The sequence below is a fragment of the Armigeres subalbatus genome, chromosome 1, assembly GCF_024139115.2.
Source record: "Armigeres subalbatus isolate Guangzhou_Male chromosome 1, GZ_Asu_2, whole genome shotgun sequence".
Taxonomy (NCBI): Eukaryota; Metazoa; Arthropoda; class Insecta; order Diptera; family Culicidae; genus Armigeres; species Armigeres subalbatus.
This window is the reverse complement of record NC_085139.1, coordinates 28,479,279-28,493,339: the sequence shown is the minus strand read 5'-3', so window position 1 is coordinate 28,493,339 and position 14,061 is coordinate 28,479,279. Positions and strand designations below refer to the sequence as shown.

The following is a 14,061-nucleotide window of genomic DNA, read 5'->3' as shown; positions in this document are numbered from 1 at the left end:
TCGCACTAAGCGCGAACTAAAAATTTCCTATTTATCTGTTCAAGTTCTCGTTTGGCAGATTTTTTTAATTACAAATCAATAAAAAAAGCTGCTTGGTGCGGTTTGGTAGAACACCGACCATTTAAGAATCGCAATTATTTATCATAGCAAAGGGTTTATTTCACCAAGAGATGTATCACAACTATCATGACTGGTATTAACAAATAAACCCACGTTTTTCTCCCCATTTAGGTATCGGTGCCGATGACGCTTTTATTTTCCTCAAAATATGGCAGTGTGTCCTCGTGGATCGGGTGAAAGCAACCGGCGCAGTGGTCGCGCTGGGACCATCATCATCGGCCTATGCGTCGGAAGCAAATGCGGCCCGATCGGATACACTGGTCGGTATCATGGGCAGTACGATGAGGCATGCGTCCCTGTCCATGCTAGTCACAACGTTGACCACGGCAGCCGCTTTCTACGCTTCATTCGTCAGCTCAATAACTGCTGTAAGGTGTTTCGGGTAAGAGAGGCCACTCTGAACGGGTCGAATCAGATAACAGTGTCGATTTTTTTTGCAGGATTTTCTCCGGCACTGCTGTGATAGCAAATTATTTTCTCATGGTGACGTGGCTACCGGCCTCGGTATCCATTGCGGAGCGGATATCATGCATATCTCTTTGGAAACCAGTGGAACGTATCGTAGAGAAGCTCACGTATCCGTTCAGAGCAATTAGTCAATTAGGTAGAAAAATTGAGGATGGCATTATATCATTAGTTATTAGTGTTCCACTGTTGTGGATTGTTTTGCTGGGTAAGTGTGTTAGAAGATTTAGCTCAAGAACAATCTACAGTGGTTATTTTTATTTTTCAGGTGTTATTGGTGTACTTAGCGGTGTGACTGTACTCCATTGGCCGAAGTTGCGACTGCCGGATTCTCCAGATTTCAAGTTGTTTATCAGCAGTCATCCTTTCGAACGGTATGACAGCGAATACAAGGATCTCTTCTGGTTCGAGAAAGTCTACAGTGTAAGTTTTTTTTTTACTTTTATCCGTGGCTTAATCAAATGGCCAAAACTCACGCAAAGTTGTTGAAATTTTGTGTGGATTTGTCTCCCAGCTTAGAATGATCTGACTTTTCAGTTAAGGTTAATTTGGACGAATGTCGTTTGTAGAATAGTTGAATGCCGAATAGATGCCGTTTTCTTATTAAGTGTGTGAAGTGAAAAGTGAGAAGAGAGTAAGAAAATTAGATGTTTGAAGTGAGAAGTGGAAAGTGAGTACTGGAAAAAGAAGTGAGTAGTGAGATGTGAGCAGTGAGAAATGAGTGATGAGAAGTGAGATATTCAATGTAAGAAGTGAAAACTGAGAAGTCAGAAGTGAAAAAATAAGCAGTCAGATGCGAGAAGTGAGTTGACAGAATTGATAAGTGATATCTGAAAAGTGAAAATTGAGAGATGAGAAATGACAAACGAGAAATGACGATAAGGAAGTAAGAAGCAAGACTTGAGAAGTTAGAAGTGAGATGAAAGAAAAAGTGAGAAGAGAGCTAGGAGAATTGATACATACTTCTAACATACTTCTCACTCCTTATGTCTAATTTTCCAGTTGTAACTTCTCTTACTTCTAGATTCTTACTTCTCACATCTCACTTCCCACCTCTAAATTCTCACTATTCACTTATGATTTTTCACATCTCGCTTCTTACTACTCACTTTTCATTTTTACTTCCTATTTCTCATTAATCACTTCAAACTTCTCACTTCTTATTTCTAAGTGAAACATGTCTAATTTCTTACTCCTTACTTCATGTTTCGCTATGATTATTACTCGCTTCTCATTTATAACTTTTTACTATTCACGATCTGAGGATTTTTTTTTCAACTATTTGGTCAAAAGACCCACTCGGTCAAAAGACTAAACGGCATTCGGCTAAATGGCCTGACATCGAGTTATTTCCGGGGTTGTAAAGCTACCGAGCGGAACGTCTCTAAATGTTTCGAACTGGTCCTCTACCATTGGTATCATTCTTCCACAGACAACGGACACCTTCAAGCTGCCGTTGCGGTTTGTGTGGGGCGTGCAGCCAGTCGATCGCGGCAATTTCCTCGATCCGGAAGTACGCGGCTCATTGTACTTCGACGAAAGCTTCAACATGAGTGCCCCCGAGTCGCAACAGTGGCTGCTGGGGTTCTGCAAAAGCCTCAAGAACCAGACCTTCTATCAGATGAGCTACGGGCTGCTGCTGCCGAACTGTTTCATCGAGAACTTCATCAACTGGATGTCCCGGCGGTGCAATGATTCGTTCGGCGACATCGACAGGACACCGTGCTGTGAGGCATCGCCGTTTCCGTTCGCCCCGGAAGTGTTCGACCAGTGCCTACCGGAGTCGATATCGAGCTTGTACGAGACGCCGCGGGAGTTTTTCATTCCGGGAGTGGCGGGGCCGAAGTTTGCGCGGCAGTCCTTCGTCAACGCGACCGTGCTGCCGCAAGTGAAGGCCGTCGTGATCGAGTACGAGAGCAATCAGGTATTTACGATGTCGTATTCGGAAATTGACATTTTTGTACAGGCGGTGGAAGAGTGGCTAGGAAAAATGCTGGAGAATGCGCCAGCTGGGATGCGGAGTGCATGGTTTATAAGTGAGCTGGAGTTTTTCGACCTGCAGGACACGTTGTCGACGGGGACGATGGTGGCCATTTGTATGGCCATGGGTGTAGCGTTGTTGGTTTTGCTGTTAGTAACATTGAATGTGTTAATTAGTTTGTACGCGATTGTGACAGTTACGTTCACGATTCTGACGACGGTGGCCGTTCTAGTGCTGCTGGGTTGGAAGTTGAATGTACTGGAAAGTGTAGCCGTCAGTACGGCAATAGGATTAGCGGTAGATTTTAGTTTACACTATGGGGTTAATTATCGCATGTCCTCCGATACCGATCGGAAATCGTCGACGCAGTACTCGTTAGCTAGGATGATTGGCCCAACGGCGATGGCAGCCATCACTACCGGCATTGCGGGAGCTCTGATGCTGCCGTCCAATGTGCTGGCTTACATTCAGATCGGGGTATTTCTCGTAATAGTGATGTCCATCAGTTGGATCTACGCGACGTTCTTCATGATGAGCTTGCTCAGGCTAATCGGGCCGCAGTTTGGTTTCGGGCAGTTTCGGTATCCGAAATTGCGGGGTGCACTGCGGGATAACGGGAAAGCGCAGATGGACGGTTCAGGCAGGGCGAATCATTTGCATCAGAACACGGTTTCCGAGCAGTTGCTGTCGAACTCGAGTTCGGCGGCGGGAGAACTGGCGGGATCGGAAACGCACGAGCTTGATTCGCTTACTTCGAATTCCATTATCAAGCCAATCAATCTGGACATTTCACGTCCAATCAATTTCGATCGGGCGTTCAAGAAAAAGTACTCGCTACCACGAGAGCACAGTCCGTCGACGGCCAGTGCCATTACGGTGGTTCTGCCCGACGACGTGTATTTCAAGAATGGGTAATGACGGGTAAGTTTTTGAGGTTAGCTTGGGAAAACGTGTTTTAGACGGTTTCACGATGACAAATTCGAACAGTCAGAAGGTTCAATAATATTTTTTTTAGCAAATAACCATTGAACTAGTTTCAATAAAAGACTGTTAGATTGTGGATAGGCTGTGTAAATTTGGTCGAGAACTAGATAGGTGTCAGATTTGTATTGTTTGAACGCATTCAAATTAGTGCAAAAGAGAGTTTTAAAAATATTTACTCGAACATGCACTAAGTTCCATCAATAATGGTTCTCGCCTAAAATTGTTCACATAACTATATCATGTGATTGAAAATTTTGCTTAGACTGTGTTCAGTTTTATCTATGCGTTTCCCACTCTTTCTGATTATCTGCGATGGTTATTACACACTTTCTAGCACTCCAAACGCCAAATGACGAGTGCCATTATCGCTAACATCTGAACCGGACTATACCTTTTTCACAGTATTACTTTCACTTAAGATTTCTTGATTTTGATGCAATGGGAAATTGCGCTTGAGCAATGATTCTTATCCCATTTCTATTGTAAATGGTCGCATACAAGTCATTTTGATGGTTTGTAAAGATAAGTTTTGGCATATTAAATGCGTCAATATTATTTATAGAATCATAAGCTTTGAGGTGATCAATCTCGTTAGTGGTCTGATTACTATTTGAAATTGGTTGTGACAGTTGAGCCATAGATCTTGTTTGGACTGATAATATTTGTAGATTTTTGAGTTCTTCCGAATCGATGATGATACGCGATAGTGTGTCGGGCTCGACATTTTCCTTTCCTTTCACGTATTCAACCTCGAAGACGAATTATTCTTCTAAGTCTACTCTCATTCGAGTTAGTCTCGAAGAGGGAGTCATAGAAAATAGGTGTTCAAGTGGGCGATGGTCAGTTCTGACGACGAATTTTCTACCATGATATGGTGTGTAAGTATGGCAGTAAGCTCCTGCTCAATGGTAGACTTATTACTTTCGCCTTTTGTTGTTGCTGTTGTTGTATTTGATTTATTTAGGTGACCTTTTTAACTTGTTGTCATTTAAGTCACCGGAGCATAAAATTACAATACATTATTATATCTAGTCACTGTGGATTTATCGTTCGTGTTAGCCTTTGGTCCGGGTTCCCGTCAGCTTGGTTGTCTTGATTCCCTTATGCTGCGTAGCTCGGTGGTTGGCTTATTCATCGTGTAAGTATTTTTGCTGATGCGTTAAATTTCGTGGATCAAATTCGTTTTCGTGAGGTATGATGTTGTTTTACTAAGTTCATTGATATCGTTCTCTAGGGCCAGGTAGAGTGACTTGGCGATATTTCCTTTGATACGGTGTTTGGTGAATTTGGTGCATTCCAGAATGATGTGCTTCACTGTAATTGGGGAGCCACATGCTGAGCAGGTGGGTGCGGCTTCCTTGCGGGCGTAATGTCCATGTGTAATTCTAGTGTGACCGATTCTAAGTCGGGTAACAGCTTTGCTTTCTTCTCTATTCATCGAGAAGGATGTTGACCTTTCGCTTGTATCATATTTTATTTCTCTCAAGTGTCCGCGGTTATTGTGCCAGACATTCTCCCATGTTAGTCTTGTATGGAGTTTAACTAGCTTTTTGTAATCATCGTATGGTGTTTCAATATTAATGGATGTCTGTGCTGCTGTGGCAAGTTTCGCTAGTTTGTCGGCTTTTTCGTTGCCAGTTATGTTGATATGAGCTGGTACCTGTAGGGATCATGAATGCGGCCAGGGTTTTGTTTTACTTTGTTTTTGATATCTTCTATCCATGGGTGGTTAGAGTTGTGCCCTTTAACTGCCGCAAGGACACTGAGAATCGCTGAATATGACCGTCACTTCAGTGGGGTTGAGGTCAATTGCTTTATTTATTGCGTATGCTTCCGCGCTGAAGATGGATAAATGTTTAGGAAGATTGATGCTAATTTCATGGTCACTCGAGTATATTCCGCTTCCCGTTCCTTGTCTGGTTTTTGATCCATCGGTGTATATGTGTTTGTGAAGGGGGTATTTCAGTTTGCATGCTTCGAGAAAACGGATTCTTTTTTCGGTGGGTGTTAGAGTATTGAGTGTGGTTATGTTGACTCCGTTTATTTGTTTGATAGTGTTGTAATTTGATTGCCCTATGGTAACGTTTACCTATGGGATGTTCAGGGTCTCTGATTTTTCGTTTGATCGCTCTGCTAGTGCAGTGTACAGGTTGGGGAGATAGCTTTGCGGCACATTTGTTTTGTACAATATAAGATAAGTGCTTCAGATATTCTAAGATCCAATGGTAGTTGTCCACTTTCTGCTAACAGACGTTCAATTGGGCTGTAGTGAATTGCCCCAGTGGCTATTCGAATTCCTTTATGGTATATGGGGCACAGTCTGTTGAGATCGGTATCTTTAGCTCGGCTTATTATAGGGCCTCCGTATATAAGTCTGGGAACAAGCATGGTGTTTAGTATCCGAAGTAATGATCTTCAATCTGCTCCGAAATTTGTGCTGCTTATACTTTTCATCAGGGCTAATATTCATTTACATTCATCTCGTTTCGTTTGAATATGATGTTTTAAGTTGAGTTTGTGATCTAGCCATATTCCTAACAGTTTTGTATTTTTTGTTAGTTTAATTGGTTCTTTATCAAGTATGGCAGGAGGCTGTTTTAGAAGTTTTTTTTCCGTTTTCCAATGTGCATAATTGACGACTTTTGAGTAGAGATGGTGAATCAAGTTTCAGTGCACCAGTCTTTAATTCGGTCTAGGATTTTTGGTATCTTAAAGCGGGTCCATCTGGCGCATCTTGTGATTACAGCGATGGTGATGTCGTCTGCATATAGTTTGATAATGGTGTTTTTGGATATCCAATCGTTTATGATATTGATAGCAACTAGGAAGAATGTGACAGCAAGTACTGATCCTTGTGGTACTCCGTTTTGTTGAATTTGTTCAGAGGAGAAATGCCCTTGATAAAACACTTTGAAACGTCTTTCTTCGAGAAATTTTTGGCAAAAGGTAGCCATGTCCCCCCCTATGCCAGCTTTTGACAGATTTTTTAGCATCAGATAGCGCCAGGTTCTGTCGTATGCCTTTTCTATGTCCAGGAAAAGAAGTTCTGCGTTTTTTTTTCTCATTTATGGCTTGGGTGCATATGTCTTCTATCTCTGGAAATTGATTGGCTACTGTTCTTCAGCATTCTTTTTAGTAATGAAGGTGAGTAGGTATGTGCTGTCTGATGATTCTTTGGTGAAGTGTTTGGTTTGGTTGAAGGGTGTTTGGTAATCATTTAGCGTTAATAATCCATGGTCTTCTATTATTTTGATAATTTCTTTACCTCTGGAATCTTGGTGTTTCAAATCCCATTGAGCGTGGGGGATCAGTACAAAAGGCCGAATCACAAAAGGCCGAACCATAGAAGGCCGAATCACAAAAGGCCGAAAATGTTCTAGCATACCACAAAAGGCCGAAACCCCATAAGGCCGAACCACGAAAGGCCGAATGATACAAAAGGCCGAATCTCAAAAGGCCGAATAACGCAAAAGGCCGAATCATTACAAAAGTTTCAATCTTCCAACAAAGAGAACTTGGAATACTCAAAAATCAACGTTTACTTTTATTATGCTGCCCCATAAAGAAAAACTTGTCCACGTGTTTTGCAACTACTAGCGGCGATTTAATCAATCTTATTCAGTTGAGGTATTAACGTCAGTTGAACGTCGAAGTTCAATCTTTCAATTGAAAGAAGTTGTGTGACGGTGTTTACAGAGTCAATTTTAATCCTTATATATTGCATAATAAATCAATCTTCATTGCAGTAATGAAAGGATTAACATAACTGAACACTGTATACATATAAATATTAGCACTTTAAAGTACTGATTCAGTAAACTAATGATCATCAGTAGTATTGAGAAAAGTCAAATTCCCAAATCTAATGCAAGGGCCCGAGTTAAAATTCACCGGATCATAGCTTACAGAATCGAATCTCCAATTTGCATAAATGAAGGAGTTGTGCGCTTCATGACGCATGGTTGTGCCAATAATGCACACTACTCACGATCTAATTGCGACATCAGAAGCTAAACAAAATCAACTTTTCCAATTATTACGTTTTTAACTAAAAGCTGTATAACTCACTGTAACGCGGTGTTCTCAATTGTATTTAATTTTCTCCTAATTTAAGAGAAACTGACTGTTGGTAAGAAATCAGAAAATAATCCGAATAATCTAAATTATATTAAGTATTTGAATAAAAAAAGTCCGAATGAACTCGGCAGACCAACAAAGTGGATCGGAGCGAGCGCGCGCTTGCTCCGGTCCACTTTGTTGGTCTGCCGAGTTCATTCGGCCTTTTGTGATTCGGCCTTATGTGGTTTCGGCCTTTTGTGGTTTCGGCCTTTTGTGCATTCGGCCTTTTTTGCTTTCGGCCTTTTGTAATTCGGCCATTCGTGATTCGGCCTTTTGTGATATCCAATGTTATATTTGGCGGAATGTATATTGATGCGATTGTCATTTTGAAGGGTGTATTTACCTCTATAGCGATGATTTCCAGGTCTGTTTGTATTTGTACTGGGGTGAAAGGGATTCCCTTCTTTATAAGCATAGCTACCCCTCCTTGACCAGATGGTCGATACTCAAATATCGAGTTGTATCCTTTTATATTAAAAACTGTCTTGGGGTTTGTCCTGGTTTCTTGTATGGCCAGCAAAAGAGGCTGATGTTCACTTATTAGTAGTTGAAGTTCTGCGTGTTTGCTCCGTATACCGTTACAGTTCCATTGTATAAGCGTGGTCATATTCAGATTTGATTTTATTGTTGCTATTATCAGTTATCGTCGTTTAATTCCTCTGTTTCCATGTCTGAGGAATCCGTTTTTCTTTGTTTGTTGTTGTTTTTGTTGTTTATTCGGTTGCTTTTCCTTCTTGGTGTGCCTTCTCTGGTTTCTCTGTCGGGAGATGATTCGATCGGTTTGTTCATTTATTTTTTTTCCATGTTTGTCTTTAGTTGTGATCGTTTTCTGGGTCTGCGGCTCAATGTTTTTTTGTTAGTTTTTCTATTATTTCATCCTTTTTCTGCAGCTCGTTTGTTTGCTTGCCACGGTACGTTTTCATTTCTTCGATATCTTTTTGTATTTTCTCTTCAGTGATCTTTAAATTCTTTTCTTTATCTTTGAGGTACCTAGTTATACCAGTTTTTAATATTTGCTTCTTTTTCGTTGAGCGCTTCCATTCGTTCCGAAATAACTTTCATTTTTTCCGAGATAAAACTCATTTTCTCCTCCAGCTCCTTTTCCCACTGTTTTCTTGCATTTTCGACAATGGTTTGGAGATCGCCTGTAACTTTTGTTTTGTCCGTTTTTATTTTTATTATTTGCTGCTCTTGCCTGAAAATTGGACATGCCTTGCTGGTCGAGATATGATTATCGTCGCAGTTTATGCACTTTATTTCTTTCGAGCATTCATCACCTTCCAGGTGTGCCTTTTCGCCGCAAGTTCGGCAGCGTTCTTCTTTTTTGCAAAATTTACTAATGTGCTGGTACTCGTAACACCGGTAGCATTGCGTTGGTCGGGGGTAGTACTTTTCGGTTCTGCAAACGCGGTATCCAATTTTCATTTTTTCTGGCGGTGAAGGCTGGGAGAACGTGAGGATCACGACTCCGGTGTTGAATTTCGTTTTTTTATCGTCGCTTATTCTGCTGATATGTTTAACTTCAGTCACACCTTTGGGTTTATTCTACGAGTCGAGTGACGTGAGGTAAGTCGATTTTAGCAATTCTCACGTGAGGTGACCATGTTATTCAAATGGGGCTTACGACTCTTCTCACGTCATTCGAGCAATCTCACGTCACTCCACTCGTAGAATAAGCCCACTTGTGTGCTTAGGTTTGTTTTTATATCGTCTTCAGTATCGATTGCGAGCTCCCGACAGACAACGACAGCGCGGGACGTATTCCGTTTGGTATCCCAGCTGACGGTGATCGGTGTTCCATCTGCCAATTCCTTCATGTTTTCAACTAATTTCCTTGCATTTTTCTCATTCAGAATTACGGTCAACGAACCGTCTTTTCTGTTTAGCCAAATATATTCATAACAGCAGTATGTCACGATTGACTTTGTCACGAGAAATATGCTGTGCTCGGTTATTGATCCATTTATTTTCTTCAATATCACATACCTATACCCGCTGCGCGTCCCCATTGTCACACTTTTGTCAGCTATACGATTTTCACTGTTCACTCGTCAGGAGTCATTCGCGGTGTATGGGCCGATACGTGGTTTGTAATTTGAGCGTTGGTTCAATTCGATTTATCGCTGCCTTCGCGGTGCACTACTTAGATTGAGAAGCGGGTAATTAATTACGTCCGTTCTAAATGACGATCGCGGGAGTTATGAAACGCATTTCGTAAATTTACGACTTGCGTAAGCAACTGGTAAATCTATATAACCGTTTCTTTGGGACAAGACAGCACCGCATGCTATTTTAGGTGCATCTGTGCTTAGTATAAACGTTGTTTTGTTAAAATCAGGAAATATCAAAATTTGGTTTTTAGCTTACTTTTGAGAGTTTTGAATGCTTGTTTACAATTTTCTGTCCAATCTAATTTTAAGTTTTTGCGTATCTTGAGTTTAAAGGGGCTGCAATTTCAGCGAAATTAGGGATGAAGCGGCTCTAATAATTACAGAACGCTACAAATTTTCTTACATCATCTGCTGATTTTGGCTCGGGATAATTTAGAATTGAAGAGTGTTTCCTTTTGTCTGGTTGTATTCCGTGTTCAGAAATGTGATGTTCTAAAGAAGTAACATCAGCACAGCAAAAAACTACATTTAGAAGGATTCAGTTTCAATTTGAATTGTCTCAGTCTTTCGAAAACCTTTTCGATGTTAGCTAGGTGATGATTAATCGAGCATCCAACTACAATTATATCATCAATATAAAGGAATGGACACTCGGGTGGCAATCCACTGAGGGCAATTGTCATCATTATCTGGAAGCTGTTTGGTGAAATGTTCAAACCAAACGGTAACCTGTTGCATTCAAAATGCCCTGATCTTGTGGAGAAGGCAGTGTAATTTTTTGAATGTTCATCGAGTTCAACTTGATAAAAGCCAGAGATTGAGTCTAAGGTGCTGAAATATTTTGCTCTACCTAGGTTATCGAGAATATCGTCTATGCTAGGTAGTGGAAATTTATCCGCTATAACTATCTTCTTATTGAATTGTCTAAAGTCTTATAATATCTTCGACACTGGCTGTGATAAGAGGCATACAGGTTCACGTGGTGAAATGTAATGAATGTTTATTTGGTAACGATTATCCTAAGAAGCTTAACTCTACACAGCTTATTCTAGGGGGAGGTACTTAATTCGGTCTACATACATAGTTCCAATACATAGTCGGCCAATCGCATTCAATTTCCGTATGTGCTGGTGACGATGGTTACCAAAAGAAATGAGCAAGAAGTTTGACGGTAATGTTATTGCAACATTTTTTTTTGTAAAATTCCGCTTATTTGTCGAGTTGGTTTAGTAAAAATTGTTCATATTATTAATTAAACAGCGACTTCAAAAGCAAAATTCAGTTCTTCTACATCTATCCTGTCATTACAACTATCAATGAAGATAATATAGGTAACTAAATGTTTCAATATTATTAGTTTTGTTCTGGAAGGTATTCCTTCAAGTGATGGTCTAATTAATTCGTTATAATTTTGTCCTGTCTTTGCTGCATACGCCAGTGATAGTTTTTGTTGAAACTGTCTGTGTGCTTCACGCACTCTTGGGCAGTCGAAAAATTTGTGTTCAATAGTTTCAACCGCCGAGGCACAGTGCGAGAATTCACACTGTGATCCTTTCGATCACCTTGCGTCCCAATGGACTGTTGAATCTTATCCGAAGATTCCCTTGTGATCCTCTGATCACTCTCACCTCTGTTAGGCGAGAACTTGTCCTCCTGGACTGGTGAATCTCCTCCGAGAATTCACACTGATGAATCTTCTTCCGGGAATTCTCGTTCCTCAGAAGATTTATTCATACACCTTGTTACAGTACGTCTCTGCGAGATCGTACTTATAACATTTGATCACGGTCGAAAAATAAATAGCAAGTATGACAAAAGTGAAAAAATTTTTTTTTTACTCACCAAATTGCTGACGGCCTTCAACTTCTAGATGTTTCCTCCAAACTGCCGCAAGTAATAAAGTATTCCAGTTGGCTTACACTTCTTTTCACTTCACTAATACTGTCTAAGAAGAGAAAATTGTCTGTTCCCAAGCACTATAGCACTATTGACCGTTTGCTCACGGTTTCTTCGGGTATGTGCTGTGAGCGTATTTTGTAATTTTTTGAGTTACAACTCTCTCTTTTGGTGTGTTCGGCCAAAGAACCACTTCAATTTCCTTCGTTTCACACACTTTATTCTTGGGGAGTTGTGCTTTCCTCCACCTCTGGAAACTTCTTCCCTGCCTAGCTCGTTGTACTTGAACTTCTAGTTCGTTGAAGCAATCGACAAGCTCGTCAATTTCTCTTTCAAGATTTTACATTATCACTTAGAGCTTGCGATTCTATTCACACACTATTTCTTCAGCAACACGTAGGGGTCCCTGCGATTCCTGTAAAAATAGAGCTTTCCTGATATATCCTCAAACTTCGGATATTTTCAAGTCCTAGCAATTTGGAGTTTCTTCACAGAAGACGTGCTGTTTTTTTACTATTCACTTGTCACTTAGTTCGACCGTTAACCGTTCTTTAGGCGACGGTTACGCCCTGCGAGTACGATCGCGTGAAGTTTCGACGACCCGAACGCGGTTTTTGTAACTTCCTCTCTGGAGCCACCATGTTAATTTGGGGTCCAAATCCGCGTAGCTGCGCGAAGTTCAGATAGCGGTTCGGACGGCCAAATCACAAACGTAAGCTTACGGGTGGTGTGCTGTCGACTTTCAGGCGGTCAGGCTGTACAGTCCAGTACCTGACAGTGGAAAGTCTAAGCAGCGCCCTTCGCTTCTTCTAACAGAGTCTTGTTCCGTCGAGTTGACGGCTCAAGACGCTGTTTGCTTATCAAGCTACACACTTGAGCGGAATTCCAGACGGCCAGGCTGTACAGTCCAGTACCTGGCGGTGGGAATTCCAACTTCGGTTGTAACTTTTGGCTTCGTCGAGATCTGACACTAGTTTTCTGATTCCAGACTGGCAGGCTGTACAGTCCAGTACCTGATAGTGGGAATCACAAACTAGTTTAGGATCTTCAAGCTAAGTCATGCACTTAGTCAAATTTCCAGACGACCAGGCTGTACAGTCCAGTACCTGGTGGTGGGAAATTGACGTTTGAGATGACTTGGCTCTTACGAGAACTCAACACTTGTGTTCTGTTTCCAGACCGGCAGGCTGTACAGTCCAGTACCTGACGGTGGGAAGCATTGGCAAGTGAAGATTTCGCCAAGTGTTTATTAGTTAAACTTTTCTAAGTTTCCAGACGGCTAAGCTGTACAGTCCAGTACTTGGCAGTGGGAAACCTCGAAATGTTAACTTACCAAAGGAGTGTTCTCGAAAAGAAAAGGGTCCGATCCGTTCCGTGGTTAAAACAATACTCAAAAGTTGTATTTCAAAATTCGTCTTATATAGGGGTTTTTGGGAATACAACTGTAACTTAATTCTAAAGAGTGAAAGAGAAAGGATACTTTCTAAGGTTCCCATGTCCATCGTCGTTCGTTATAATCATTCAGTTCTGTTTTCTTAGAAACCAAGTTCTCGAGCAACTTTATGACCGGATGCCTAATGCATCGGTGCCTACATGTGCCCTTCCTATCCCTACCACTGCGATGCTGTATGCCTGGTGCATTATGGTACTTGTCTCACCGGGCCGACGATCGGTGCTGTAAGGAAATTCTATGCGGCCTATCAGTGTGAACAATCTGCCTCTGAAGAAAGAGTCAAGAGTAACCAGCATGTACAAAAATATTACTTCAATATTCAAATTCACAGAAAAAATCGAAAATTTATTTTATTTCATTTTCGTTCATGAAATAAAGTTGACTAATATTGGTACAGATGCCAGGTCCTTAGGGGCAATTGGACTGTTTTGAATGCCTTGCAACGATTCTATCACATGCTACCCGAGGAAAAGTCCCGGATAAAGGATCGGTTCGGTTTCATGGTAGAACTTTGATGTACTTCAGTAAATCGTAAAGATATGACATTTAGCATTTCGTTTTGTTTTCATTGTTTTGGAAGCAACGATGTCCTTCTACGCGTTGATATGGAAGCAACGGTGCGCCTAAACGCGTCGATATGAAGGCAACGATGCGCCGTCACGCGTTGCTATGATAAAATAGTTCGACCGCCATCCGTTATAGCGCTTGGGTCGTGTTCGCCTGTTTTTAGCAAGAGTGGACTATATTGTTAATATATAATATTTGCTGCATACTATGCGGCAACTTATCGATGATATCTTAAATTAGACGGTGATCTTGGAGCAATGCCACCATGTTCAGTGCTCTCATGCTGTTCACCAGGTTTTCGAGTGCACTGAATTGTTTGAATCTTTCCTGATTTTATGAATACTAGAGACTAAGTCTCTGTATAT

General features: G+C 41.2%; 1 protein-coding gene across 1 annotated transcript in view; it reads left to right on the top strand.

Annotated features, from left to right (window-relative positions):
* Nucleotides 1-4,103, top strand: part of LOC134223154 (protein dispatched-like) — a 29,394-nt gene extending 25,291 nt beyond the window's left edge. The window contains exons 6-9 of the mRNA XM_062702297.1: nucleotides 232-502; nucleotides 561-793; nucleotides 854-1,008; nucleotides 2,018-4,103. Of these exons, the coding sequence (XP_062558281.1) occupies nucleotides 232-502; nucleotides 561-793; nucleotides 854-1,008; nucleotides 2,018-3,481 (2,123 nt within the window). The 3' untranslated portion in view covers nucleotides 3,482-4,103. The remainder of the gene's footprint in view (nucleotides 1-231; nucleotides 503-560; nucleotides 794-853; nucleotides 1,009-2,017) is intronic.
* The last annotated feature ends 9,958 nt before the right edge of the window (nucleotides 4,104-14,061 follow it).